Source organism: Mustela lutreola, chromosome 7 (genome assembly GCF_030435805.1).
Source record: "Mustela lutreola isolate mMusLut2 chromosome 7, mMusLut2.pri, whole genome shotgun sequence".
NCBI classification, from domain to species: domain Eukaryota; kingdom Metazoa; phylum Chordata; class Mammalia; order Carnivora; family Mustelidae; genus Mustela; species Mustela lutreola.
In genome coordinates, this window is record NC_081296.1 from 70,372,565 (window position 1) to 70,400,180 (window position 27,616).

The window sequence follows — 27,616 nt, forward strand, 5'->3', positions numbered from 1 at the left end:
TCATCAGAGTATTTACCCTACCCTCTTTCAGTAAAAGTCACAGTCATTTGAGAAAAGTCATAGATCTCTGGAAGATTATATTTTCTGTTAATTAACTACCCATTAATTGCCAGGACTTGTTTAGGATCCAACTGCTTTGAAAAATCTTGCTAAAATTTTTTTGTGTTGATAAGAGTCAGCCATATTTGAACATTTTCTTAACTCAATTATTGCTCATGACAGTTACCCTGTATTAGATCATCTGTATTTACTAAAAGTCTATATGGCTCATATCTTTGAGACAAAATGTTCCCAGATTGCTGTGTTGTTGGTGTGCTTTAATATGGCATGGTAATACCCTTTTATAGGTTTTTAGGACTTGGCATGTCCTTTCAGTTAATTACCCCATACTTTAATAGTTTATTCTCTACTTTTCTTTTTCTTCTTTTATGGCCATTGCTGTTCAGTGTCTGCTTCTTTCTTCATTAATGTGTCAGCTTCTTACCGTTTCCACTTGAAGTCACTTCTGGGTGACTTCTAGTCTTGTTCAGTGGTTGTTTTTGTTTGTTTGTTCACATGTCTCTTTGTTTTTCTTGCCATTTCTGTTTCTTGGTTGTCATAAGCACCTCTTCCTGCTGACTCCAAATTATTGTGGTGAAAAATTGGAAGTAACAGCATGTCTTTTATTCTTCCTGGCTATTTTGATTCCTTTTCCAGTCATAGGGATCAATTCTGTGGTTATAGCTCATTGTGTGTGGCTCAAATTGCCAAGTGTCCCAAGATCCAAATGAATGAATATTGGTCCTTTTATTTGTATAGTTTCGTCATCTTTTCAAATTCTTTTATGTCTTTTCTTTTGGGTTTCCACTTCACAGTATATGCCTCTAAAATAAAAGCAAGGACAAGAGCAGTAACAGGAATTTAAAAATACAGAGTTAGTATAAACATGATTTGTTTGTGAAGTAATGAAGTCATCCAGCAGTTCTTAAAGTGTGGTCCTTGGACCAGCAGTAACAGCATTACCTAGGAACTTGCTAGAAGCAAATTCTTAGGTTCCATTTCAGACACTAAATGAGAAGTTCATGGGATGGAGCCCAGTAATCTGTGTTTTAACCAGCTTTCCAGGTGAATCTGATCTATGCTAAAGTTTTAGAACCACTAACTCAACTTTAATTTAATATTGAGAACAAGGACCATGTGTTATTCTGAATTTTGCAGCACTTACTCCAATCCTAGACTTACTGAGCTTTAGCTTGATTAATCTCTTTCACATTGCCCTTGATTGTTATTTAAGTTTCACCCAAAGTTTCACCAAGGATAAATGGTAGGTTTTTAGTATATAGAAGTACCCTATTCAGATACGAACAAGGGTTGTTTACCAACTTGCATGTATTTTCTTTTATTAACATATAATGTATTATTTGTTTTAGGGGTATAGGTCTGTGAGTCATCAGCCTTACATAATTCATAGCACTCAACATAGCACATACCCTCCTCAGTGTCCATAACCCAGCCATCCTATCCCTCCTCCACTCCCACCCCCCAGCAACCCTCAGTTTGTTTCCTGAAATTAAGAGTCTCTTATGGTTTATCTCCCTCCCTGGACCCATCTTGTTTCATTTTTTTCCCTCCCTTCCCCCCACGGCCCCCCCTCACCTTGTCTCTTTTTTTTTTTTTTTTTTTTTTAAAGATTTATTTATTTATTTGATAGACAGAAATCACAAGGAGGCAGAGAGGCAGGCAGAGAGAGGAGGAAGCAGGCTCCCTGCCGAGCAGAGAGCCCGATGCGGGACTCGATCCCAGGACCCTGGGATCACGACCTGAGCCGAAGGCAGAGGCTTTAACCCACTGAGCCACCCAGGCGTCCCTCACCTTGTCTCTTAAACTTCTCATATCAGAGAGATTGTATTAATTTTGTCTTACTCCTGTTGACTTATTTCGCTTAGTGTAATACCCTCTAGTTCCATCCATGTCGTTGCAAATGGCAAGATTTAATTTTTTGATGGCTGCATAGTATTTCAGTGTGTTTGTGTATATATACATTCATACATATGTATATATATATATATATATATATATACACACACACATATGCACATATGTGTTTGTATACATACATATACCACATCTTCTTTACCCCCTTATCTCTTCATGGACATCTAGATTCTTTCCATAGTTTCCATAGTTTGACTATTGTGGACACTGATGCTCTGATATAAACATTCAGGCGCATGTGCCCCTTTGGATCACTACATTTGTATCTTTGGGATAAATACCCAGTAGTGCTATTCCCGGGTCTTAGGGTAGCTCTATTTTCAACTTTTTGAGGAACCTCTATACTGTTTTCCAGAGTGGCTGCACCAGCTTGTGTTCCCACCAACAGTGTAGGAGGATTCCCCTTTCTCCACATCTTCACCGACATCTGTTGTTTCCTGACTTGTTAATTTTAGCCATTCTGACTGCTATGAGGTGGTATCTCACTGTGGTTTTGATTTGTATTTCCCTGATGCTGAGTGATGTTGAGAACTTTTTCATGTGTCTCTTGGCCATTTTGATGCCTTCTTTGCATGCATTTGTTTTTGATGTCATATATAAAAAAATATATATTTACATTGAAATTTATAATTTTTAACCTTTTTGTGTATAGTTTTCAAGTTAAAATTATATCATTGCTATTCTATGTATGAGTGTCTTCATTTATTTTCTTATTGGTCCACTATCATAATTTATTAGCTGGCCACCAAAGAATTCCAGAATTAGAATTATATGATATGAAAATGATAGAGGTCTTCAGGATCTTATCTTCACCATTTTTAGGTATATTGTGCTTATCAGACAGTGGTTTTCAGATGTCTTGCATACATGAACCCCTTTAGTAGGGCAAAAATCCTGTCTTGCTACTTTTGCTTGATTACGAAAATCACACAACCATTTCATTAGAATGGAGATGAATAATGATACTTTTGATGAGATGCCAACAAATTCTTGTCTGACTTTTACAGTATGAATTTGCTATCTTGATTCATATAATGGTTGCAGCACTATAGCTTAGAACTGGGAAGAACACAAAAAAATGGTATACGTTTTATGTAAATTTAGCATTAATGCCAAAAATACCTGTGTAAGTAGACACTATCTACACTGTTAGGGATCTTCTTCTGGATTAATTTTTCTTTATATTTGATTTTCTGTAGTTTGAATGTAATATGCTTTCATGCCGGTTTCGGGGGGGGGGCACTTATGCTTAGTATTCTCTGAGCTTCCTGGACCTGCAATTTAGTGCCTGACATTAAATTGGGGGAAATTCTTCATCATTATTGTTTCAAGTATTTCTTCTGTTCTTTTCTCTGTTCTCCTAGTATTCCCGTTATGCATTATGTTATACGTTTTGTAGTTGTCTTAGATAGTGGCTTTTTTCCCCCCATTATTCTCTTTGCTTTTTAGTTTTTGAGGATTCTTTTTTTTTTTTTTAATTTATTTGTCAGAGAGAGAGAGCGCGCGTGAACACAGGCAGACAGAATGGCGGGCAGAGGCGGAGGGAGAAGCAGACTCCCTGCCGAGCAAGGAGCCCGATGTGGGACTCAATCCCAGGACACTGGGATCATGACCTGACCGAAGGCAGCTGCTTAACTAGCTGAGCCACCCAGGCGTCACAGTTCTTGAGGATTCTTTTGATAGATCCTTTAGCTCACAGCTCTTTGCTCAACTTTGTGTGGTTTACTAATGAGCCCATCAAAGGTACTCTTCCTTGCTGTTACAGTGTTTCTTATCTCTAGCATTTCTTCTTGGTTCTTTCTAGGATTTCCATCTCTCTATTTACATTGCCTATTTGTTCTTGCATGCTGTGTACTTTATCCATTAGAGTCTTTGGCACATTAATCATAGTGTTTTAAATTCTCTGATGCTAGGTCTATCTCTTCAAATTGTGCTTTTTTGCCTTTTGGTATGACTTGTAATTTTTTTCTTGATAGTTAGACATGATGTACAAGGTAATAGTTATTGCTGTAAGTAGGTCTTTGGTAATGTGTTAGTGAGGTATGAGGTAGTGGAAAGTCTGAAGTGTTCTTTAGTCCTATGATTTCTATTCTTTTAGAGCAACTCTATGTCTCTGGTCTATGAACTTCACAAGTTTTTTTTTCAGTTTTTTCCTTCCCCTTAGGTGGGACAAGATGGCTAGAGTGGGCTGAAGTTGGGTATTTTTCTAATTGTGGTCACTCGCTCTGATAATACCCTAGCAAATTAGGCTCTATTTGCCTAGTTTCTCCTGAGGGCAGGCCTTGTTAAGAGCAGAGTGCTCTGGTATATTTCAAAATGGTTTCTTTTTCCTTTCCTCATGCCTGAGGGGATTCTACCTACACCCCCCCCCAATATTTCCTTTGGGAATATAGTTGAGCTCCTGGAGGTAAATCTCACAATATTGTGGGGATCCTCCCTGTGACTGAGTCCCCCTAGAATTTTTAACTCTCTGAGTTAACACACTGAGCCTCCAGTGAGTTGTTCACACTGAACATCAATTACAGTTCAGGTTTTCCTACCCTGCCACTGGCTCCTGTGGCACTTTCTGCTTATGAGTCTTTTTTGCAAGCTGTGATTTCCTGTATTCACCTTTCTGTCTCTCCATTCTTAAGAACAGTGGTCTGCCCTGTGTCCTCTTCTCTCTTATCCAGGAAGGGTTGTTGATTTTTCAGCCTGTATAGCTTTTTACTTACTAGGATAGTGTGGCAACTCCTAAGCTCCTTACTTGTAGAACCAGAAACCAGAAGTCCTATAGATTAATTTTTGAACTTCATTAAACTGTTGGTGCTTTGCTTTAAAAAGCACGATAGTTCACGATAGTTACCCTTAATCATTTAGATTTGTATCTTGAGTATAAAGATTATTTTGATATAGTAACTGTTGAAAAGAAACTTTGAGCTGTGTAGTCAGTCAGATGCACACAGAAAGGAAGCCATTTCATATTTTTGTACCTTGAGCTCCTAGCTTGATGCCTTAGATGTAACAGGGTCCCAATAAATGTGTCTGCTGAATTACCAGAATATCCCCACCTAGATGGGACAGTGGTATCTGGAATTAAACTGCCAGGATTCAAACCCTTTGCTCCCATCTTTTAATAGGTGTGTGATGATCATTTATTTGCTCTTTACATTATCTGTAAAATAAGATAACAACAGTTCCAACCTTGAAGCGTGAATGTGAGATTTCAGTGTGAAGTGGGTAGGACAGGGCTTGGCTTATTGCCACAGCTATATAAATCTTAGTTACTATTGTTATTATTATGATTATTGCATATCATTAGAAACATATTCTTGTCATTCTTTTTACTGAGTGTTGTCTTTTTCTTTCTGAAGTAGTCTATGCTGAAATTCTTAATGCCAGTGCAAGTTCTGGTATATATATATGGAGTCCCTAATGGCTGTAGAGGTAGTAACTCCACAGAAGAAGTAGAGAAAAGAACATATCCTTGTCATTTTAAAGTAGATTTTTATCTGTTAATGACTGTTTTATTTATGATAGCCAAGGCTCTTCCAGAAACTATAACAAAGCAGGGCTGAACTGTCTTAGCTTTGAAACAGTCAAGGGGTATATAACATGTGACTATGATTAACATGACATTTCAGCTTCTGAGCTCCCTAAACCATAGAGCTAAACCTCAGTGGATTTTGTTTGTTTTTAATGTTGATTTAAGTTAGTCTCCAAGATTTTATGGAGTCTTAGAATTTAATCCTTTACCACACCCTTACCTGGATATTTACCTTTATGCTGTTTTAGGCACCTGTTATGCTAGACAGCTATATATTTATATCACTAGTTTTTAAAGCTTTTTTAGATTTAAAAAAATATAAAAATACAGAAAAACAGGATAATATGATAAATAGCCAAGTACCTACATCCCCCCAAAAGAAAGCCACAAAAATAACATAACATTTTGCCACATTTGTTTCAGATATTTCTGTTATTGATGTTATTATTAAAGAAATAAAACATTACTGATAAGTTGAAGCCTCCTTGTGTACCCTCCAGATCCTATTCCTGTCTCTTCTTCCCCAGAGGTAACTACTATGCTGAGATTGGTGTGTATCAATTTCCATACATGTTTTTAGACTTTTACTATATTTGTAAGCATCTGTAAAACTATAAAGTATTGTTTTGTTTGCTGCCTTAAGCTTTAAATAAATGGTGTCTTATTGTGTATATTATTCTATAGCTTGTTTTTCCTCCCTCAATTTTATGCTTTTGCAACTTACCCATGTCATACCTGTGGCTTTTCAACAGTTATAATTATTTCATTGTATAAATATATCATGATTTATTATTCACATATAATAAACATTAAGACTGTTTTTAGTTTTTTGTTATTTCAGACAATACCACAGTGGATGTTCTTGTTTACATCTTCTTATGCACATGAGACTCTCTGGATTCTAATATTTGAGTAGTATATTGAGTTACAAAGATGAGCCCACTACTGGCTAGAATACGTGACTAGGGATCTATCTGTCCCAGGCCCTCCTCAGTCACAGAGTTGTGGGGATCAATAGCTCAGCACACTGGTAACGCATAAACAATTCTCAGCATAGTGGTTGCAAAACTGTGTATAAGGGTATGAACTTAAAAGTAGAATGCTTGCATGATAGAATATCTTCATCTTCAGTAATATCAGTTGATACTTCTGCTGGTAATATAGGACAGTATCTGTTTATCCACGTCCTCACTAACATTTGGGTTTGCTATACTTTAATTTTTTGCCATTCTGACAGTTTTAAAATGCTATCTTATTTCAACTTAAATATGCTGTGGTACTAGTGACATTAAGCATCCCTTCATATATTAGCCATTTTGGTTGCTGCCTTCTATAAATTACCTGGTAATCAATTTTACCCAATTTTCTCTTGGATTGTTGGTATTTTCTTTAAGAGTTCTTTAGAAGTATGTGATGCAAATGTTGGTATTTTCTTTAAGAGAGAACTCTTTAAGAGTTCTTTAGAAGTATGTGATGCAAATGTCTTCTCCATGTCATGTGTATCAACAGAGAGAAAAATCTTATTTTTTACATGGAAACTTTTTTCTAGTTTTAAGATCCAGTTACTCTTTTAGTAAAAATTGCCTCTAATGATTTACTTTGGGGAAAATCCTGATAGATACAAAGATTTTTAGGTTCCTAAACAATTGGAAGTTCTTTTCTAATTAATAACTTAGAAAGAAAAAATTACTTCTTTTGGTTTATACATATATATTAGATAGAGCTACTCTATGTGTAAGATACTTAATTTTCTGAAATAGAGGCTTTTGACCTTGTCTGTATATTGGAATCATTGGGGAGTTAAAATAAAATTATGTCTGGGTCCCACTCCAGAGATTTTGATGTTTGGTCTGAGATGCAGCTTGGGCACTGAATGTGCAAGTGTTCTGTAGGTGATTGTATTATGTAACTAAGGTTGAAAAACACTTCTCTTGGGGGAATTTTCTAGATCTATACTGTCTAATATAGTAGCAGGTGGTCACATGTATTTATTTAATTTCATTAAACTTAAATAGAACTAAAAAATCAGTTCCTAAATCTAGAGATACTTCAAGTGCCTAATGGTTGCCTGTAGCTAGTGGCTACTGTACTGAGCAGCGCAAGTATAGAACATTTTCATCATTCCGGAAAGTTCTATTGAACAGTACTGCTCCACATGATAATAGTGATTACTCTTGGGAAAGAAGACTGAGGACAGAGATAAAAAGGTAACTTAGTTTTCAATCATACAGTCTTTTGAACTTTTTGGATTTTGGTTTCAAAATTTCATAAGGTATAAATTACCTATTAAAAATAAATATTTTTTAAAAAATTAAAGAGAGGTCATTATAATGATGTTTGAGAGGAGGGAAAAAAAGATTTTTTTTTAAAAGATTGTATTTATCCATTTGATTTTATTTATCCATTTTTCTATGGTGTTTAGACTATTTTTCAAAGCCTATCCAGTGATTTTTCATTTCAGACATGTTTTGAGTTCTAGAATTTCTATTTGGTTTTTTTTTTTTTAGTTTCCATTTCTCTAACCTCTATCCTAAGCAGAGGGAGTGATAAGCAGAAGGAGAGGGAGAAGCAGGCTCCCCGCAAAGTGGAGAGCCTGACATGGTGCTCGATCCCAGGACCCTGGGACTATGACCTGAGCAAAAGGCGGATGCCCAACTGACTGAGGCACCTAGGAGCCCCAGAAAAGATTATGTTCTAAAGAAGCAATGTAGGAGCACCTGGGTGACTCAGTTGATTAGGTGTTCAACTCTTGATTTTGGCTCAGTTTGTGATCTTGAGGTCTTGAGATCCAGTCCTGCATCAGGCTCTGCACTGAGCATGGTGCTTGCTTGGGATTCTTTCTCCCTCTTCCTCTGCTCCTCTTCCCCTCTCTCTCTAAAAATAAATAAGTAAATAAAAAGGAAGGAAGAAAGAAATAATGTAGTTATTATTATTATTATTTATTTTGGTTAAGATTCTTAAATGATTAGAGCTTTCAGAGGAAATATCTATATTTATAAAAATACATTAAAAGTTTTTATCAAATAACTGTAGATATACTTAATTTTTTCTCTTAGGCATCCTTTAAGACAGTAGTGGGACACTATAGCTTTGTTGCTGGTTTTAATAAACCATTTATTGAAACATTACCTTGCTTATTTATATTTTGTCTATGGCTGCTTTTGTGCCAGAACAGTTGAGTACGGCCTCCAACCCTAAAATATTCACTAACTTACCCTTTAAGAAAAAGTTTTCAAAGAAACAAATTATATAAAATTGGGCAAGGTTTTGGGGGGTAGGAAAAAAATACTTAAGTTAGCATAATATCAAATTGTATTACTGGAGGGGCGCCTGGGTGGCTCAGTGGGTTAGGCCGCTGCCTTCGGCTCAGGTCATGATCTCAGAGTCCTGGGATCGAGTCCCGCATCGGGCTCTCTGCTCGGCAGAGAGCCTGCTTCCCTTTCTCTCTCTCTGACTGCCTCTCCATCTACTTGTGATTTCTCTCTGTCAAATAAATAAATAAAATCTTTAAAAAAAAAAAATTGTATTACTGGAAATTGCTACTAAAGATGCAAAAACTTCTAATGGTACATTGGTTTATAATTTCTTTCGTTGTCATATTTTATGGGGCCACAATTAAGAAAAAAGGAATCAAAATAGGGTCTTGAATTAGAAAATACCTAGGGAGGGGCGCCTGGGTGGCTCAGTGGGTTGAGCCGCTGCCTTCGGCTCAGGTCATGATCTCGGGGTCCTGGGATCGAGTCCCGCATCGGGCTCTCTGCTCAGCAGGGAGGCTGCTTCCTCCCCTTTCTCTCTCTGCCTGCCTTTCTGCCTACTTGTGATCTCTCTGTCAAATAAATAAATAAAATCTTAAAAAAAAAAAAAGAAAATACCTAGGGAGAGTAGGATAGTTAGTACTCACTGGGTTTGAGGGTTTAAATGGTATCTGTTTCTCTCACTTTTTAAGAACTATACTTAAAAAGTTCTGTGTTTTAGTGGTTATTCCAGGGATTACTGTTTGCATCCTTTCTATAGCAAGGTCTATTTAGAAATAATCTTGTAGTCCTTCATGTGAAATATAGAACTTTACCGAGGTGTGATGCCATTAGCATCGCTTCATCTTCTGTTGTGTATTTTATTTATATATAAATCCTAATACTTTTAGTATTATTTTGCTTTAAAAAACTTTATTTTAAGAACATAAGAGAAATGGGATTGGGAGGGAGACAAACCATAAGAGACTCTTAATCTCGCAAAACAAACTGAGGGTTGCTGGGAGGAGGGGGGTAGGGAGAGGGTGGTGGGGTTATGTACATTGGGGAGGGTATGTGCTATGGTGAGTGCTGTGAAGTGTGTAAACCTGGCAATTCACAGACCTGTACCCCTGGGGCTAATAAAACATGTGTTAATAAAAAATAGGGGGGAAACAAAGAAAGAACATAAGAGAAGAATATATTATGGTCTCTTGTATTTACCATATTCATACCTTTTCTAGTGCTCTTCATTCCTTCCTAAGGATTCTAGTTTCTTTTCTTTTCTTTCTTTCTTCTTCTTTTTTTTTTTTTTTTAAAGAGGAAGAGTGAGAGAGAGAGTGTTTGTGAGTTGTGGGGGCAGGGGCAGAGGGAAAGGGAGAGAGAGAATCTTCTTTTCTTAAAGATCTTAAAGATCTATTTATTTATTTGAGAGAGAGAGAGAGCAGGGGGAGGGGTAGAATGAGAGGGAAAGACTCTTAAGCAGACTCCTTGCTGAGTGTGGAGCCCCACTCATGGCTCGATAGCACAACCCCAAGATCATGACCTGAGCCAAAACCAAGTGAGAGGCTTAACTAACTGAGCCACCCAGGTGCCCCTAGGTTCTGATCTCTATCTTGATTATTATTTTCCCTTCAGCTAGGAGAACTTCCTTTAACATTTCTTGAAATGCAGATCTTCTAACAACACATTTTCTTCAACTTTTATCTAAAAACATTTTTATTTCATAATCATTTTTGAGGTATGTTTTTACTGAATATAGAAATTTAAGAGACCCCTGGGTGACTGGCTTGGTGGTTAAGTGTCTCCCTTCGGCTCAGGTCATGATCCCAAAGTCCTGGGATTGAGTCCTGCATCGGGCTTCCTGCATAGTGGGGAGCTTCCCTGTACCTCCGGCTGCCTATACTTTCTCTCTCTGACAAATAAATAAATAAAATCTTAAAAAAAAAAAAAAAAAGAAATTCAAGTTGATTTTTTTTTTTTTTAAAGATTTTATTTATTTATTTGACAGAGAGAAATCACAAGTAGATAGAGAAGCAGGCAGAGAGAGAGAGGGGGAAGCAGGCTCCCTGCTGAGCAGAGAGCCCGATGCGGGACTCGATCCCAGGACCCTGAGATCATGACCTGAGCCGAAGGCAGCGGCTTAACCCACTGAGCCACCCAGGCGCCCTCAAGTTGATTTTTTTTATCATTTTAAAAATACAATTCCACTGTTTTATAGACTTTGTTGATTCTGAGCTTGCCATCCTTATTTTTGATGTGCCTTTGTATTACTGTGTTTTTGTTTTTGTTTTTGTTTTTTTTTAAAGTAAGCTCTATGCCCTTGTGAAGCTTGAACTCCTACCCTGAGAATCAAGCATTGTGTGCTCTACTAACTGAGCCAGGCAGGTACTGATAGTATGCTTTTTTTTTTTTTTTTTTTGATAAGTGCTTTTAAGGTTTTTTCTATAGCTTTGGTTTTCATGAGTTTCACTAAGATATACATTGAAATGGTCTCCTGGGTTTTTTGTATTTGTCCTGCTTGAGATTCCCTGAGGTTCTTCAGTATGTGGGTTGATGTTTTCCACCAAATTTGGGAAATTTTCAGCCTTCATTCAAATTCAGATGTTATTCAAATTTTTTCTGCCCTGTTCTCTTTTTTTTCCTTCTGGAATTCAAGATACATACATTTCAGACTGCTTTATATTATCCCGTAGTTCACTGAAGTTCTATTTAGTTTTTTTGCAGTACTTTTTCTCAATCAGTTTGTTTAATGTCTTTGATCTGTCTTCAAATTCATTGACCCTTTTTTACGGTGTTTAGTCTGTTGTTCAAAACCCATCCAGTGTATTTTTCATTTGAGACGTGTTTTGAGTTTTAGAATTTCTGCTTGGTTCTTTTTTTAGTTTCCATTTCTCTACTGGATGTCTCCATTTTTTCCTTTAAATTGTGTGTGTGTGTGAAAAACAGTTGTTTACAGTTCCTTGTATGTAGTTTCAGCAGGTGGGTCATCTCTGAGTCTGTTTCTGTTGATTGTTTTTTTTCTTTGATTATGGGTATTATTTCCTGCTTCTTTCTATGTCTAGTAATTTTATTGTGTCTGTATGAATGCTATAGTATAGAAGTATGGGTTTTGTTTTTTAAAGGGTGCTAAGTTTTATTCTGGCAGAAAGTTAAATTACTGGTGAATGCTCTTGATTTTATGCTGTCAGGACAGGTTAGTTTTTGATTTTGTTTTTCATCTGAAGGCATGACCCTTAACTATACGGTATGATCCCTACTTCTAAAGTAGGCCTTGTAGCATCTCATCTGAATGCCCACGATGGTCAGTAAAGATTCTCTATTGTGGCTGGCCCAAAGATGCATTGTTTCCAAGTGCTTTATGACCTGTTTCTTTTCAGCTCTCAGCCCTACAGCAGCAAGTGCTTTCTGTTAGCCCCTCTAGAGTCTTATCCTGTGTGTGTATTAGCTGAGGCCTCAGCCAAAGACCCAAGTGGAATATCCATGCAGATCTCTCTCCTCCATTTCACCCCACACGGCTTCTTTCTCTGTAGTATTCTGTCTTAAAAATTCCAACCATCTTAGCAGCCCAAACTCTGATGATCTCTGCCTCCTTTGCTCACTGAGATTGCCCATCTCATGTATATAGCCCTTCTTTCAAGAGTTAGTCTTGTGCTGCTGGTTGTCCAATGCCTAAAAACTGTTGTCTTAAATATTTTTGTCCATATTTTAAAAAGTCTGCGGTGTGAGAGGGTAAGTCCAGTGCTGACTTCTATGTCATGGCTAGCAGTGGAAGTTTGTGTTGCTCTTTTGAAATTATATAAATGGATCTCCAAATATGAAGGATGTGGAGTTCACAGGCCAGGTCTTACGAGCTACATGAATATATCATTTTAATAGTCTCTTTAGATATGTATCTATATTGCTCAGAGGGTGGGGATGGTTCTACTGGCTCGTATTTGAACAGTTTACAAGCATGTTATATCTGTTTGTATATGCAGAACAAAGGAACATTAAAATGTTGTATCATTGTTTTATATTTAATGTTCATGCTTCAAGATGATTAATATTTTTATGGGCACTTACCAATTAGAGTTTCATAAATTCCCAAAGCATTACTGTAAGTAAACATTCATCAGGATCCCCTGAATATGAGCAAACTATGTATTCATGAAGCTCAATATATTGGCTAGAGCCAGTAGTTCTACATTTCAATGTTTTTGTTTTTTCAGCAGGAATCTTGGATTCTTTTTTCATTTAAGGATTAATACTCAACTTTGACAACTTCAGTATATATTGAACACCTACTATTTTCCGACTTATATCATAATTCTTTAGTTAATATTCTTACTTAGCCTCCAAAACAATCATGCAGGGTAAATGGCATTATTCCTGTTTTTTAGATGAAGACTAGGGCTTTCAGAAGTCACTAACCCAAAATCATACAGTTAATAAATTACAGAATCATGATTTAAGTCCTGGTCTAATTCCAAAGCTTATGCTTTTTATTCTGTCTTTTATTCTCTTGGCTATGCAGCAGAACCACTTTTGGAGCTTTTAATGAATATAGATATCTGTGTACCACCTCCATATGCAGTATGTCCAGGGTGGTATCTGTAAGGCGCTGTGCTTCCAGAGTTGAGGACTGTTGCCTATTAGTGCCATGTAACTTCTCACTAGTCATAGTCACTGGATTGTGATGCCCTGTAAGACAAAAACTGGAAGGTTTGAACATTTTTGAGGTTGTAGCCCTGTTGTTGGAAAAAGGAAATGCGGACAGTTCTATTTTGGCTCTCAGAGTAGGGACTGCAACTGAGGTCCAAGAGAGATGTGAAGGAGGATTAACCCTAAACTTTCTATCACCTTTTATAAGCATCTCAGTGATTTTCTCCAGAAATGCTACTTTGAATTTTTAAATCAAGTGAAATGTATATCTTCTGTCATGAGTTTCACTTTCCTCATCTGTGAAAGGCATATTTATCTCACATAGATTTGAAAACTGTTGTCTTAAATATTTTTGTCCATATTTAAAAAAGTCTGGGGTGTGAGAGTGACATGAGATTAGTGCCTGCTTTATACCAAACAGTCAGAAAATAGGAGCTACTGTTATTATTAGTAGTACATTATTGCCTCCTTTGGAATTGCCAAATATAGTCCCAGCCATCAGCCCCCCATCCCTCTAACCAATTCTTCCTAATGTTTTAACTGTTATGTCTCTAATATAGATCCTTCTTTCTTCTCTGACCTCCTTTCTAACACTTCTCCCTCACTCCTTTCTTTGCAGTTCTCAGATATGCTATGCATCTCCTGTCTCAAGGCCTTTGTGTGTACTTGATGGTCTTTGCCTGAATGCTTTCCCTCCATGTTGGTTCAAACATGATTTAAAGTGATTTAGGGACGCCTGGGTGGCTCAGTTGGTTAGGCAGCTGCCTTCGGCTCAGGTCATGATCCCAGCGTCCTGGGATCGAGTCCCACATCGGGCTCCTTGCTTGGCAGGGAGCCTGCTTCTCCCTCTGCCTCTGCCTGCCATTCTGTCTGTCTGTGCTCGCTCTCTCTCCCTCTCTCTCTCTGACAAATAAATAAATAAATAAATAAGTGATTTAAACACTCTGCTCAAATGTCTCTTTTTTGAAAATGGCTCCCCTGACCAAGCTATATAAAGTAGAATCTTCCACCACTCCCTGTCATATCTCTATCTTACTTTATACATAGCAGTTTTCACTCTGACATTTATATTTTATACATATTCTTATTTACTTATTATCTACCCAACAAGAATGTAAGCTTCATAGGGACAGTAACTTGGTCTATTTTGTTCACTGTTGAATCTCCAGCTTTTTATAACAGTGTCTAGCATATAATAGATACTTAATAGATATTGTTGAGTGATTGAATTTTCATACAGATAGCTCTCCTTTATAAAAAATATAAAAGGCAGAACCCGAGTAGTAGGGTAAATACTCTGTGCTACAATTTTATTTCCTGTGTTTTGTCTTTATCAAACTAGGCTTTGTCATTTTATCTTTGGTACTTTTCTTTACTAATGGCTTTATCAATGATATATCTTTTAGTAGCCTAGTTATTAATATTATCTGATGGCAGCATGGTATTTTCTGTTGATTTATCTACTTTCCCCTGGTTCTTAATGGTCCTCAATGGAGAGGACCAGGGTAAAATACATAGAAAGTTAGAAATGCTTTGATATAAATTATTGTTTGTCTTGCCCTACTGCTTAGTACTTCCCTGAGAATTTACTCTATCGTGTAGATGTAAAAAGGCATAACACAAAATTGTTTATAATGACAAACTGAAAGTTATATGTGTTATACGGAGGGTTAATTCATTAAATTTATTATATCCATAAAGTATGGTATGTAGTTGTTAAAAAATTATAATGTTGAACTGTAACTTTATTAACATACAAATATATTTATGATTTTTAAATGAAAAAAGCAGAAAAAAACAAGAAAGCAAGTATAATATCTCATTTTTGTGGAATAAACATTAGATACATGTATATAGAAAAAGAATTTGAAGAACTCTGTAGAAATTGGAGAGTGAGATTAGCACTGTCACTTATCTTCAAGCCCACTAGTAGTTTTCTAGGTCATCATTTGTTCAGACCCTTGGGAGAAGCCTCTAACTGTCATATCCTAGGTCATAATCTCAGGGTCATGAGATTGAGTCCCATGTCTGGCTCTGTGCTGAGCAGGGAACCTGCTTAAGACTCTCTCTCCCTCCTCCAAAAAAAGAGAGAAAGAAAGAATTCATCAGGTGTGTTATATTAGCAAACAACCCCCAATTGCAGTCACTTTATTTCTTTATTGTTCATTTTACAGTCTGATATAGGTTGGATGATTATCTTGTAGCTGTCCTCCCAAGTAGTGTCTCTTTCATTATTTGATAACATTTATCTTCTCATGTAGCATCCTGAGTTGCAGCAGAAAAGGGAGAGAGGTTGTGGGTGATTTGCACAGATTTTATTGCCATACCTGGAAGTGGCACATTCAGTTTGCTTATGTCCTCAAATCAGAACCTAGTCGTATGGTCCTTAACTGTAAGGATGGCTGATTTTCCTCTGATGAGATAAGAACACATTATCTCTGCCACCAAAGTTTTAGAAGAATAAAATGTGCCACTAATCTATCTTACAGATGGGTTCTCTGTTTTTTTCTTCTTACCTGTTTCCGCTCTCTCTAGTTTCTTTGTTCTCTTGTTTCTATCTTGTTAAGCTGCCCAGGGAAACTGTAGCGTTAGTGGCAGTGAGTGGAAAATGATTTTTCATTATTGCCTTCATTTCTTAAGAGAGAATAAGGTCCCCACTAGAAGATGTACATCTTTCTTAGTAAAGCTCTTTGTACAAAATATAAATTTTCCCTCTTCAAAAATAAAATGCAGGGCGCCTGGGTGGCTCAGTGGTTAGGCCGCTGCCTTCGGCTCAGGTCATGATCTCAGGGTCCTGGGATCGAGTCCCGCATCGGGCTCTCTGCTCAGCAGGGAGCCTGCTTCCTCCTCTCTCTCTCTCTGCCTGCCTCTCTGCCTACTTGTGATTTCTCTCTGTCAAATAAATAAATAAATAAATCTTTAAAAAAAAAAAAAAAAAACGACAAAGTGCTAAACCTTAAAAAAAAAATTAGTTTAAAAAAATAAAATAAAATAAAATAAAATGCATTGTTCCATCAGTCATATTTAATTTTTTTTTTAAATCTGAGCAACTGGGGCACCTGGGTGGCTCAGTGGGTTAAAGCCTCTGCCTTTGGCTCAGGTCATGATCCCAGGGTCCTTAGATCGAGCCCCACATCGGGCTCTCTGCTTAGCAGGGAGCCTGCTTCATCCTCTCTCTCTCTGCCTGCTTCTCTGCCTACTTGTAATCTCTGTGAAATAAATAAATGGAATCTAAAAAAAAAAAAAATAATAAAAAAAAAAATCTGAGCAACTTAGAGTAGCATATTCTCATTGCTTTACCTAATCTTTAAATGTCGATTTTTATTTGTACTATCAATAGAAAAAGATCTTGCTGTATCTGAAGAGATTCATTTGTTTTTTCATTCATCAAATCTTAGTTGAGCTTTTGTTATGTGCCATTTATTCTGGGTGATGGGGATATAGTGGTGTCCAAAACATATGAGTTCCATCTATTTTATATCCTGGTCAGATTTATTGGTCACCAAAATCTGTGATGGATAGTACAATGTTTCACTTAATTAAGTTAATTAGTTAATATATCAACTATAAAGATTATAAAATTAAAACAAGCATCATAGGATTAGTGCAGTGCAAATAGATTCATGGTGGTTGGTTTTTGGAAATCATATTGTCAGGAATAATATGGATATCTTTTCTTTTAGCTCTAAGGAAACCCTCTATTTCTGTTTCTCAATATGAAAGTCATCAAGCAATCTCCCATATTCCAACTGGACAACCTCTCTCCCCAAATATGGCTCCAGGTATGAAGTCATATTCTTAAAATTCCATTTGAAAACCAATTTACTGGTCGAGTGTTGTTAGATAGTGAATAAAACATGTCATTTAGTAACATGGTGAAGTAGCATTCATTCTAGTTAATGTTACATATTTCCCAGTGATTGATCAAAATTCAGGAATAAATAATCCTTTAAAAGTACACTTTGTCTGAAGTGTTCTGAAGAGCAGAAGAATTATTTGTTCTGCCTGTCTGGACTATGTTCCCTTTCATCTCTGCCAGTCTGTTTGTGTTTACCCTTTTCAAAATGTGTTGAAATTTATCTCACAGAGTCCTTCTATTAACAACTACATCCATCTGTATTCAACTCCCTACTCCTTACTTATAAATGTATTTGTCTTCTACTGAATATGTATTTCATTTTATAGAAATGTTCCTCTAAAATGAGAATTGATATGATTAAAATTAATTATAGTAAGGATCTAAATCAGGGCTTTGATGAGGAAGAAAGGGAGTGGGGGAAAGGAAAGTTTTATCCAGGAGTTAACTAATAAAGAATCAAGAGTTAGCATGGGGGCCTGGCAGGTTCAGTCGGTAGAGCCTGTGACTCTTGATCTCTGGGGTTTATGAGTTTGAGCCCCAGATTGGGTGTAAAGATTACTTAATAAAACCTTTATGGGGTACCTGGGTGGCACAGTCCACTAAGTGTCTGCCTTTGGCTCAGGTCATGATTCTAGGGTCCTAGGATCCAGTCCCACATTAGACTTCCTGCTCAGAGGGGAGCCTGCTTCTCCCTCTCCCTCTGCCTGCTGCTCCCCCTGCTTGTGCTCTTTTTCTCTCCGTCAAATAAATAAAATCTTTAAAAAATATTTAAACAATCTTTAAAAAGAAAGAAAGAAAGAATCAAGATTTAATACTGGCTAACTCAGTCTGTAGAGTCTATGACTCTTGATCTTGGGCTCCTGAGTTTCAGCCCCACATTGGGTGTAGAGATTACTTAAAAATATGAACTGGAAAAAAAAATTAACAGTTCTGAGTTACTGTGTAGATGAAAATGACTTAGAGATGGGATGCCTGGGTGGCTCAGTTGGTTAAGCATCTTCCTTTAGCTCTAGTCATGATTCCAGGGTCCTGGGATCAAGTCCCACATTGTGTTCCTTGCTCAGTGGAGAACCTGCTTCTCTCTCTCCCTCTCCTTCCTCTCCCCTGCTTGTGCACGCACACCGTCTCTCTCCCCCACCCCCAGCAAATAAATAAATAAACGCTTTAAGAAAGAAAAGAAAATGACTTAGAGACCAGAGATTTCTGATAGCAATACAGAGTTTGAAGGGAGAAGAAGATACAGGTCTTTTTTTCCCCAATTTTTAAAAAGATTTTATTTTTTTATTTGACAGAGACATAGTGAGAGAGGGAACACAAGCAGGGAAGTGGGAAAGGGAGAAGCAGGCTTATTGCTGAGCAGGGAGCTCAATCCTAGAACCCTGGGGTCATGACCTGAGTCGAAGGCAGATGCTTAACGACTAGGCAACCCAGGTGCCCCAAAGATACAAGTCTTTTTTTTTTTTTCTTTTTTAAAGATTTTATTTATTTATTTGACAGAGAGATAGAGCACAAGTAGGTGGGGAGGAAGGCAGAGGGAGAGGGAGAAGCAGGCTTTCTGCTGAACAGAGAGCCTGACATGGGTCTCAATCCCAGGACCCTGGGATCATGACCTAAGCCCAAGACAGACGCTCAACCAACTGAACCACCCAGGCACCCCCAAAGAAACAGGTCTTTAATCCCATTAAAATCTTTGGGTTTCTATTATATATCTCTCTGTTGGATATGTCTATAAAATCAGTACCAGAGATACTTAGCTAGGAATGATTAGTCAACTTCTCATAGCTAAAATCACATTAGCTGTCAGATTTGATTAAAGAAGTTAGAATAAAGTCCCCCTCCCCCCAAAAACCCTGCCTGAGTATGCAGTTTCAAACAACAGTTGTCTTACCTTTTCTAAAGCAGGTCTTGTGAAATTCCTCAGCAAAATATGACTTTGGTTTGATGTTTTTATGCTATAGATTCTCATGGACATCACAATGGAAATGCTGGAACTTCAAAACAGAACCCTTCCAACCCTCTTCAGCGTTTAATTCCAGGCCCGTACTTGGAGAGTGTACCCAGAATTCAAGCAGATATACTAAAGCAGGCTACCAAGGATAGAGTCGGTGATTTCCATAAGTTGAAGCAAAGTAAGAATCAGTTGATGAATGTTATGCTGAAAAGATTTAAATATAGTATGTTTACAAGGATTAGTTAAGATCTTCATTATTATAGTCTCTAATGAGTGTGAAGTTATATGCATATAGAGAGAAGGTGTGATGGTGGTGAAATTAAAAGGAAAGCAAGTTTTAAATGGATAGACATATATTAAAGAAAACTTTAAAAAGCTTCTCTTGTTTTCCATTATTAAATAATGAACTTCAGGTGAGTTGAATTTTTTAAAAATGCTGTTCTTATGACTATAAAATTTTTTGGAGAAGTGAAAAAAGATATGTTTTGTTAGGCTAATGAATGAAAACTTTGCTTAGGAGGAGAAGATAAGTAGTTTTGATAAACGGATTCTGGGAGATATGCAGATCTGGGGAGACAGCCATAGTAGAAGGCTCAATGGTGCTCTCTTTTCTCTTCCCTCCAGTTGCAATTTGCTTCATTTAAGTGTTAGGAGAGAAGTGAAAGGAATTGAACAAATTTGTAGTACCATGTAATGACTTATCACTGCTTAATTGTTTCAGGGGTATCAACTTTAATAAGTGGACAGTAGCTGTTAATCTGCGTAACTCTCTAATTGGCAGGTTCTTAGGAAGTGCGAGAAATTCCAATAGCAAAGTTTGAACAGGACATATCTCTTAGGTCAGTTCCCTTAAACTATACTTTTCGCTACTTTTGCTTTATAAAGCTTTTTCCCTTCACCTTCTGAACTTCAAAGCTGCAATTTGCCTTTGTTGGCTTTTTATGATGGCTTCTATGGCAACAACTGTTTAGAGCAGTGTTTAGGCAGGTACTTCTGCACAGGTTCCTTGTACAGTGAGGACTGCACAGTATTATATTTTTTAATCTATTCAACATTTTTATTGGTCTTTTGACAGTTGTTCATATTTCTTCATCTATATGAATATATAGTTTGCATATATTGTTTCCTCGGTCTTCGTTTTTTTTTCCCCCCTAGTGATAGTTTTTATTTATTTATTTATTTATTATGTACACTGGGTGTTATACTTTGCATACGTTTAACTCACTTTCTCCTTCCATGATATTTTAAAGTGTATCCAGGTAGACTGAATGAAGTATCATCTGAAAAACATTTTTTTTAAAAAGACTTGCTTATTTTATTTTTGGACACATGTCAGAAAGAGAGATTGAGAGAGAACGAGTGGAGGGAGAGGGGCAGAGGGAGAAGCAGACACCCACTGAGCAGGGAACCCAATGCAGAACTCGATTCCAGGACCCTGGGATCATGACCTAAGCCAAAGATTGTTGCTTAACTAACTGTGCCACTCAGGCACCCTGAATTTTTATTAAACAAATGTGGCTAATTTTTTTGAAGATTTTATTTTCAGGTAGTCTCTACATCCAGCCTAGGTCTCAAACTCAAAACCCTGAAATCAAGAGTTGCATGTTTTTCTGACAGAGCCAGCCAGGTGCCCCTAACGTTTAAATTCAATGAAGGGTGCTTGAGTGGCTCAGTTGGTTAAGCATCAGACTGTTGATTTCTGCTTGGGTCATGGTCTCAGGGTCATGGGATTGAGGCATGACCCTCTGAAATAAATAAGTCTTTAAAAAAAATACACTGAAAATATTTTCCTCTAAGTCTTGTTGAGGAATTGGCCTGAAAACTTGTATCTGAACAGAAAGAGATAGCGTAAAACAAAATACCTTTATTCAATATCTTAATTCATTTAAGACTTTATTCTAAGCTTATAGTTCATCCTGAAAAACTTTTTATTTTTCCCATATCTGTATTTTTTTTTTTAACTGATCTTTGAATAAAGAATGTGATTGGAAAATAATTGCCAGGAAATTATTATTCTCTACAACTTACTTAAAAGAGCCTGTTGAGTTTTAAAGTCTTATTCCAAATTCTTTTCATTGTATATATAGAGTTGAAATCAGTGGGAGCACTGTTTTGTGCTTTACATTAGCATTATCTTTACTTACATTTTAACCTATCAAATAGTTACACAGTTGTCATATTAAATAGATACATACATATACACACATGTATAGGCGCATATATTCCATTGTGCTTAAGCAATAATAAAAGTTCATTTAGCTTAACTCTTTTTTATTGACTATACAAATTATTTCATATTTTCTCATGTTAGTTGTCATGGCTGTGAATATCTTATCTTCAGATTATTTCCTGCTTCTCCTACTTTGAGGGTGTTCCTTTAAAAGTAGTCCCCAGGGGCGCCTGGGTGGCTCAGTGGATTAAGCCGCTGCCTTCGGCTCAGGTCATGATCTCAGAGTCCTGGGATCGAGCCCCGCATCGGGCTCTCTGCTCAGCAGGGAGCCTGCTTCCCCCTCTGTCTCTGCCTGCCTCTCTGCCTACTTGTGATCTCTCTCTGTCAAATAAAATAATAAATAAAATCTTTAAAAAAAAAAAAAAAAAAAAAAAATAAAAGTAGTCCCCAAACTGAAATTCCTAGGTCAAAATATCTGACAACCTTTTTTATAGTTCCAGTTACATATTGTCTGTCAGATTGTTCTCCAGAACAGTTTCACTATGTCACTGGAGATTTTTTTTTTTTAATAACTGCATCCTTTAATGGCAATAATACAATTATTAGATTAAGAGACCACAGGAGAAAGGGCAGGTGTCACTGGAGATTTTAAACTTACTTATTTCCCTGTGGCCTGACCACATTTGGTTTTTAACTCTTTTATGAGACATTTAGAATATAATGATTCCTTAAAAATGTTTTAATAAACATTTACTTCCTAGTAGCTTCTCCATTTTCATGTGAGGAATTTTACTGTAATTATTTCTTGGTATATAATCCATGTATCAGTTTGACCACTTAGCCTGATAACTTTAGATATTGATCCTATATCTTTGTGTCAAATCTTTATATGTAATTTCAGATATTAACCTTTTAAAAATTACCTTTGCCACAGTTTTACTCTTCATTGCCTTTCCTGATATGAGAATTTATTTTATTTTATCATGCAAGAATTTTTTTAATTAAAAATAATTTTTAAACTATGGCAGAATGCACATAAAATTTACCAAAGTGTACATTTTGTGGCATTTAGTACATTCATAATGTTGGGCGATCATCACAATTATCTAGTTCTAGAACATTTTCATCACCCCAAAAGAAAAACCTGTATCCATTAAGCAGTCACTCCTGGTTCTCTCCTACCCACAGTCCCTGGCAAAGATTAATCTGCTTTCTGACCTGAGGGGTTCACCTATTCTGAATCTTTCATATAAATGGAATCATAATATGTGACCTTTTGTGTCTGGCTACTTATACTTACCATGATGTTTTCAAGATTCAGCCTGTTATACCATGTATCAGTATTTTATTTTTTATGGCTAAATTACATTCAGTTGTATGAATACCTTTTGTTTATCCATTTATCTGAATTTCAGTTGTTTCCACTTTTGGCTATTATGAATAGTGCTGTATGAACATTGATTTGCAAGTTCTTGTTGAACACTTGTTTTTTTGATTCTTTTAAGTGTATATGTAGATATTGAATTGCTGGGCTATATGGTAATTCTATGTTTAGCTTTATGAAGGAACTGCCAAACTATTTTCCACAGTAGCTGTATCATTTTACAGTCCTACCAGCATGTAAGACAGTTATTTCTCCACATCCCTGCCAAAACTTAGTACTTTCTGGGGTTCGTTGTTTTATTTTTCACTGTTGTCATCCTAGTGGATGTGAAGTGGTATCGCACTGTGATTTTCTTTTCTTTTCTTTTTTTAAAGATTTTGTTTTCAAGTAATCTCTGCATCCACTGTGAGGCTCAAACTTACAACACTGAGATCAAGAGTCTTATGTTCCACTGTCTGAGACAGACAAGTGCCCCTCATTGTGATTTCCATTTGCATATCCCTAATGACTAAGGAAATTGAGTATCTTTTCATGTACTCATTGGTCATTTGTATAAATCTTTTTGGGAAAATGTCTATTCAAGTCCTTTGCCCACTTTTTTTGTTTTGTTTTGTTTGACAGACAGAGATCACAAGTAGGCAGAGAGGCAGGCAGAGAGAGAGGAAGGGAAGTAGGCTCCCTGCTGAGCAGAGAGCCCAATGCGGGCCTCGATCCCAGGACCCCGGGATCATGACCTGAGCCGAAGGCAGAGGCTTTAACCCACTGAGCCACCCAGGCGCCCCTTTGCCCACTTTTAAATTGGGTTGCTTGTCTTTGTTGAGTTTTGAGCATTCCCTTTTTTTTAATTTCTAATTTTTTAAAAGACTTTTAAAATTTATTTATTGGACAGAGACAGTGAGAGAGGGAGCACAAGCAGGGGGAGTGGGAGAGGGAGAAGTAGGCTTTCTGCTAAGCAGGGCTTGATCCCAGGACCTCAGGATCATGACCTGAGCTGAAGGCAGACATCTAATGACAGCCACCCAGGGGCTCCTTGAGCATTCTTTTCTATATTCTGATACTAGACCCTCATCAGATACATGATTTACAGTTATTTTTGCCCATTCAGTGGGTGGTCTTTTCACTCTTTGGTAGTGTCCCTTGATGTACAAAGTTTTTAATTTTGATGAAGTCCAATTTATCCCTTGTTTTGTTATTCATGGTTTTGGTGTCCTATCTAAGCTTTGCCTAATCAAAGCTTATCAAGATTTCCCCCATGTTTTCTTCTAAAAGCTTTATAGTTTTGTCCTTTATATACAGGTTTTGATCTATTTCTTATATTATTTTTTTTTTTTTTTTTTTTTTTTTTTTAAAGATTTATTTATTTATTTATTTGACAGAGAGAAATCACAAGTAGATGGAGAGGCAGGCAGAGAGAGAGAGGGAAGCAGGCTCCCTGCCGAGCAGAGAGCCCGATGCGGGACTCGATCCCAGGACCCTGAGATCATGACCTGAGCCGAAGGCAGCGGCTTAACCCACTGAGCCACCCAGGCGCCCTCTTATATTATTTTTAATCTAAGTTTTATATATGATATGAGGTAAAGATCCAGCTTCATTATTCTGTATGCAGGTATTCGTTGTCCCATACTATTTGCTGAAGAGACTTTTTTTTCTCCATTGAACACTTGTGGCATCCTTGTTCAAAGTTAATGTATGAGTTTATTCTGGACTCTCACTTCTGTTCCCCAGATGCCACTACCACACTGTTTTGTAACTTCGTGTTGTTTTGAAATCAGGAAGTATGAGTCCTCCAACTTTGTTCTTTATAAAATTATTTTGGTGATTTGGGATCTCTTACAATTCCATATGACTCTTAGGATCTGCTTGTCTACTACTAAAAAGGCAGTTGGCATTTTTTTTTTTTTAATTAGCATAAGCTCTATACCCAATGTGGGACTTGAACTCATGAACCTGAGATTGAAAGTCACATGCTGTACTGACTGAGCCATCCAGGTGCCCCAAGACAATTGCTGAATCTGTAGATTACATTGAGGAATATTGGCATCTGAACAATCATAAGTTTCCAGTACATGAAAATGGGTGTCTTTCCATTAATTCAAAGTATCTTTAATTTCTTTCAGCAATGTTTTATAGTTTTAAGAGTACAAGTCTTTTGCCTCCTTGGTTTATTCTTAAGCATTTTATTCTTTTTGATGTTATTGTAAATTTAGTTCTTTTTCCTTTTCAAATTACTCGTTGATAATGCACAGAAAAATGACTTTTTTCCCTTGGCTTTTGAGGTTTTAATTTTTATGCAAATTTCTAGAAATATGTAATAGTTGGTTTCATCTTAAAAATTTAGAATGTGGTATTTTATTTTTATTATTGTAGCAATATAGCTCTGGATCAGTGTTTTTATATATATTACATGTAATTATACCTACATCATAAACGTGTGTGCATGTATATATACACACACACAAAGTCAGTACTTTAAATAGGATTTAAAATTTTTGTGCCTATTTTCTATCAACTGCTTTTGTTTTCTTTAGTTTGTTTTTTATGTTTTGCCCTCCTTTGCCCATTTTTCCCATCACAACTTCCACCTCTGGCAACTACTTATCTGCCCACTCTTATCTATAAACTTGGGTTTTTTCCTTTTTAAAAAATTTATAAGAGGGGTGCCTGGGTGACTCAGTGGGTTGAGCCTCTGCCTTTGGCTCGGGTCATGATCTCAGGGTCCTGGGATCGAGCCCCGCATCGGGCTTTCTGCTCAGCAGGGGGCCTGCTTCCTCCTCTCTCTCTGCCTGCTTGTGATCTCTCTCTCTCTCTGTCAAATGAATAATGAATAAAATCTAAAAAAAAATTATAAGAGAAATCATATGGTATTTGTCTTTCTCTGACTTATTTCACTTAATATAATGCCCTCGGGTTACATCCTTATTGTCCCAAATGGCAAACTTTCCTTCTTTTTTATGGTTTAATAATATTCCATTGGATATCCATTTATCCACTGATAGACACTTAGATTGTTTCCAGCTCTCCCTTTAAAAAAAAAAAAAAATTTAGTGGAGAGAGAGTGAATGTGCGTAAGTGCGGGAGGAGCAGAGGGATAAGCAGATTCCCCACTGAGCGCAGAGCCCAACATGTGGCTCAGTCTCACAACCCTCTCATCATGACCTGAGCTGAAATCAAGAGTTGGATATTAATGCACTCAGCCACCCAGGCACCCCTCCATCTGTTGAGTATTATAAATAATGCTGCAGTGAACATGGGGGTGAATATATCTTTTTGAATTAGTGCTTTTGTTTTATTTAGATAAATACCCAAAGTAAAATTGCTGCATCATATGATAGTTGTAGTTTCAATTTTTTTTTGAGATTTTATTTATTTATTGACAGAGAGAGATCACAAGTAGGTGGATAGGCAGGTGGTGGGTGTGGGGTGGGAACAGTCTCCCTGCTCAGCAGAGAGCCCAATGCACCGGGCTCAATCCCAGGATTCTGAGATCATGACCTGAGCTGAAGGCAGAGGCTTAACCCACTGATCCACCCAGGCACTCCTAGTTTTATTTTTCTGAGGAACTTTCATACTGTTTTCCATGGTGGCTATACCAATTTACATTTCTACCAACAGTGCTCAAAGATTCTCCTTTCTCCACACTTCTCCAGTTATGGCTGATTTTTGTTTATTGATCTAATATCCTGCCCCTTAGCTGAATTTAATACATTAGGTTTTTATTTGTATATATTCAGGTATATCTATCTTGACTTTTATGAGAACCTTCATTTCTTTTAAGCATCTATTCTTTATCTGGGCATAATGTACTCTACTCAGTCCAGGTTGTTGTCTCTGCTTCTGACCAACTGATGATAGATCTGAGGTTCCAACAACCCCTCCCGTAAGTGTGATTAATTTGGTAAAGTGACTCACAGAACTCAGAAACATTTTATTTCCTAGATTACAGGCTTATTATGAAAGGATAGAACTCTGGAATAGCCAGACAGAAGAGACATATTGGAAGGTATGGAGACAAGGTAGAGTTTGGCTTTCCTCATTTAGAAAATTCCAAATGTTTTAGGAGCTCTCTGCCAGAAAAGGGATGAAGACAAATACATATTTCTTAGCATAAATCAGAATATCACATATGGATTTGAAAACTGCTTTATAATAATTTGAACTTAGAAACTTTAAAAAAAAATCTAATTTTTTCCTCTATTCTTCCAGAATAATTTCACTAAATAGTCCTCAGTAACCTTACTGTAGGGGTACCCAGGTGGCTCAGTCACTTAAGCATCTGACTCTTGATTTTGGCTCAAGTCATGATCTCGGGGTTGTGATATATAGCTGCGGGTAGGGGCTTTGTGCGAATATAGAGTCTGCTTGGGATTTTCTCTCTCCTTCTGCCTCTTCCACCCCCTCCCTCTCTGAAAAAATTTAAAAGAAACAAACAAAAAAAGAAATTGTATTATTTGCTATCTTTAGTCTTTACATCTAAGCCTCCATTTATTCATGCTTTATTGTAGTCTTATGCTTTTCTTTGAATAAATATCTGACTTCCCAAGTTATACTGATGTCCGAATATTTAACTGTTTTCCCTCATTATTTAAAAATGGGATTGTTTTTATGTTTTTAAATTGTACATCACTATTTTGTAGATTATAATTTACTTTTTGGTATTTCTCATTTCTCACACCTTTAAATTGCTTATTCAATATGTCCAATAAATTCTTTTTATAAAGATTTTGAGAGATATATTATCATGTTAGTTGTGAAAGTGATTTTATTAAATATTTATTTTTCAGAGAGTAAACACTATTTAGTCATAAAGGAAAATACTTTTTAAATATAGTTTTTGCCTTATAGTTTTCTTTCTTTTATTTTTCTACCTTGTAACTTTCT

At 36.7% G+C, this 27,616-nt stretch overlaps 1 protein-coding gene and 1 long non-coding RNA gene across 3 annotated transcripts in view; one reads left to right on the forward strand and one right to left on the reverse strand.

The window, feature by feature from the left end:
- Positions 1 to 27,616, forward strand: part of GOLM2 (golgi membrane protein 2) — a 107,238-nt gene that overhangs the window by 46,079 nt on the left and 33,543 nt on the right. For both annotated transcript variants that reach the window (XM_059181394.1, XM_059181395.1), the window contains exons 7-8: positions 17,058 to 17,156; positions 19,192 to 19,362. In XM_059181394.1, the coding sequence (XP_059037377.1) occupies positions 17,058 to 17,156; positions 19,192 to 19,362 (270 nt within the window). The remainder of the gene's footprint in view (positions 1 to 17,057; positions 17,157 to 19,191; positions 19,363 to 27,616) is intronic.
- LOC131836215 (uncharacterized) lies at positions 74 to 19,181 on the reverse strand. Its single transcript, XR_009355541.1, has 3 exons — positions 19,122 to 19,181; positions 8,218 to 8,374; positions 74 to 863 (listed from the first exon to the last, which is right to left on the reverse strand). It is a non-coding gene; the product is annotated as an uncharacterized LOC131836215 (long non-coding RNA).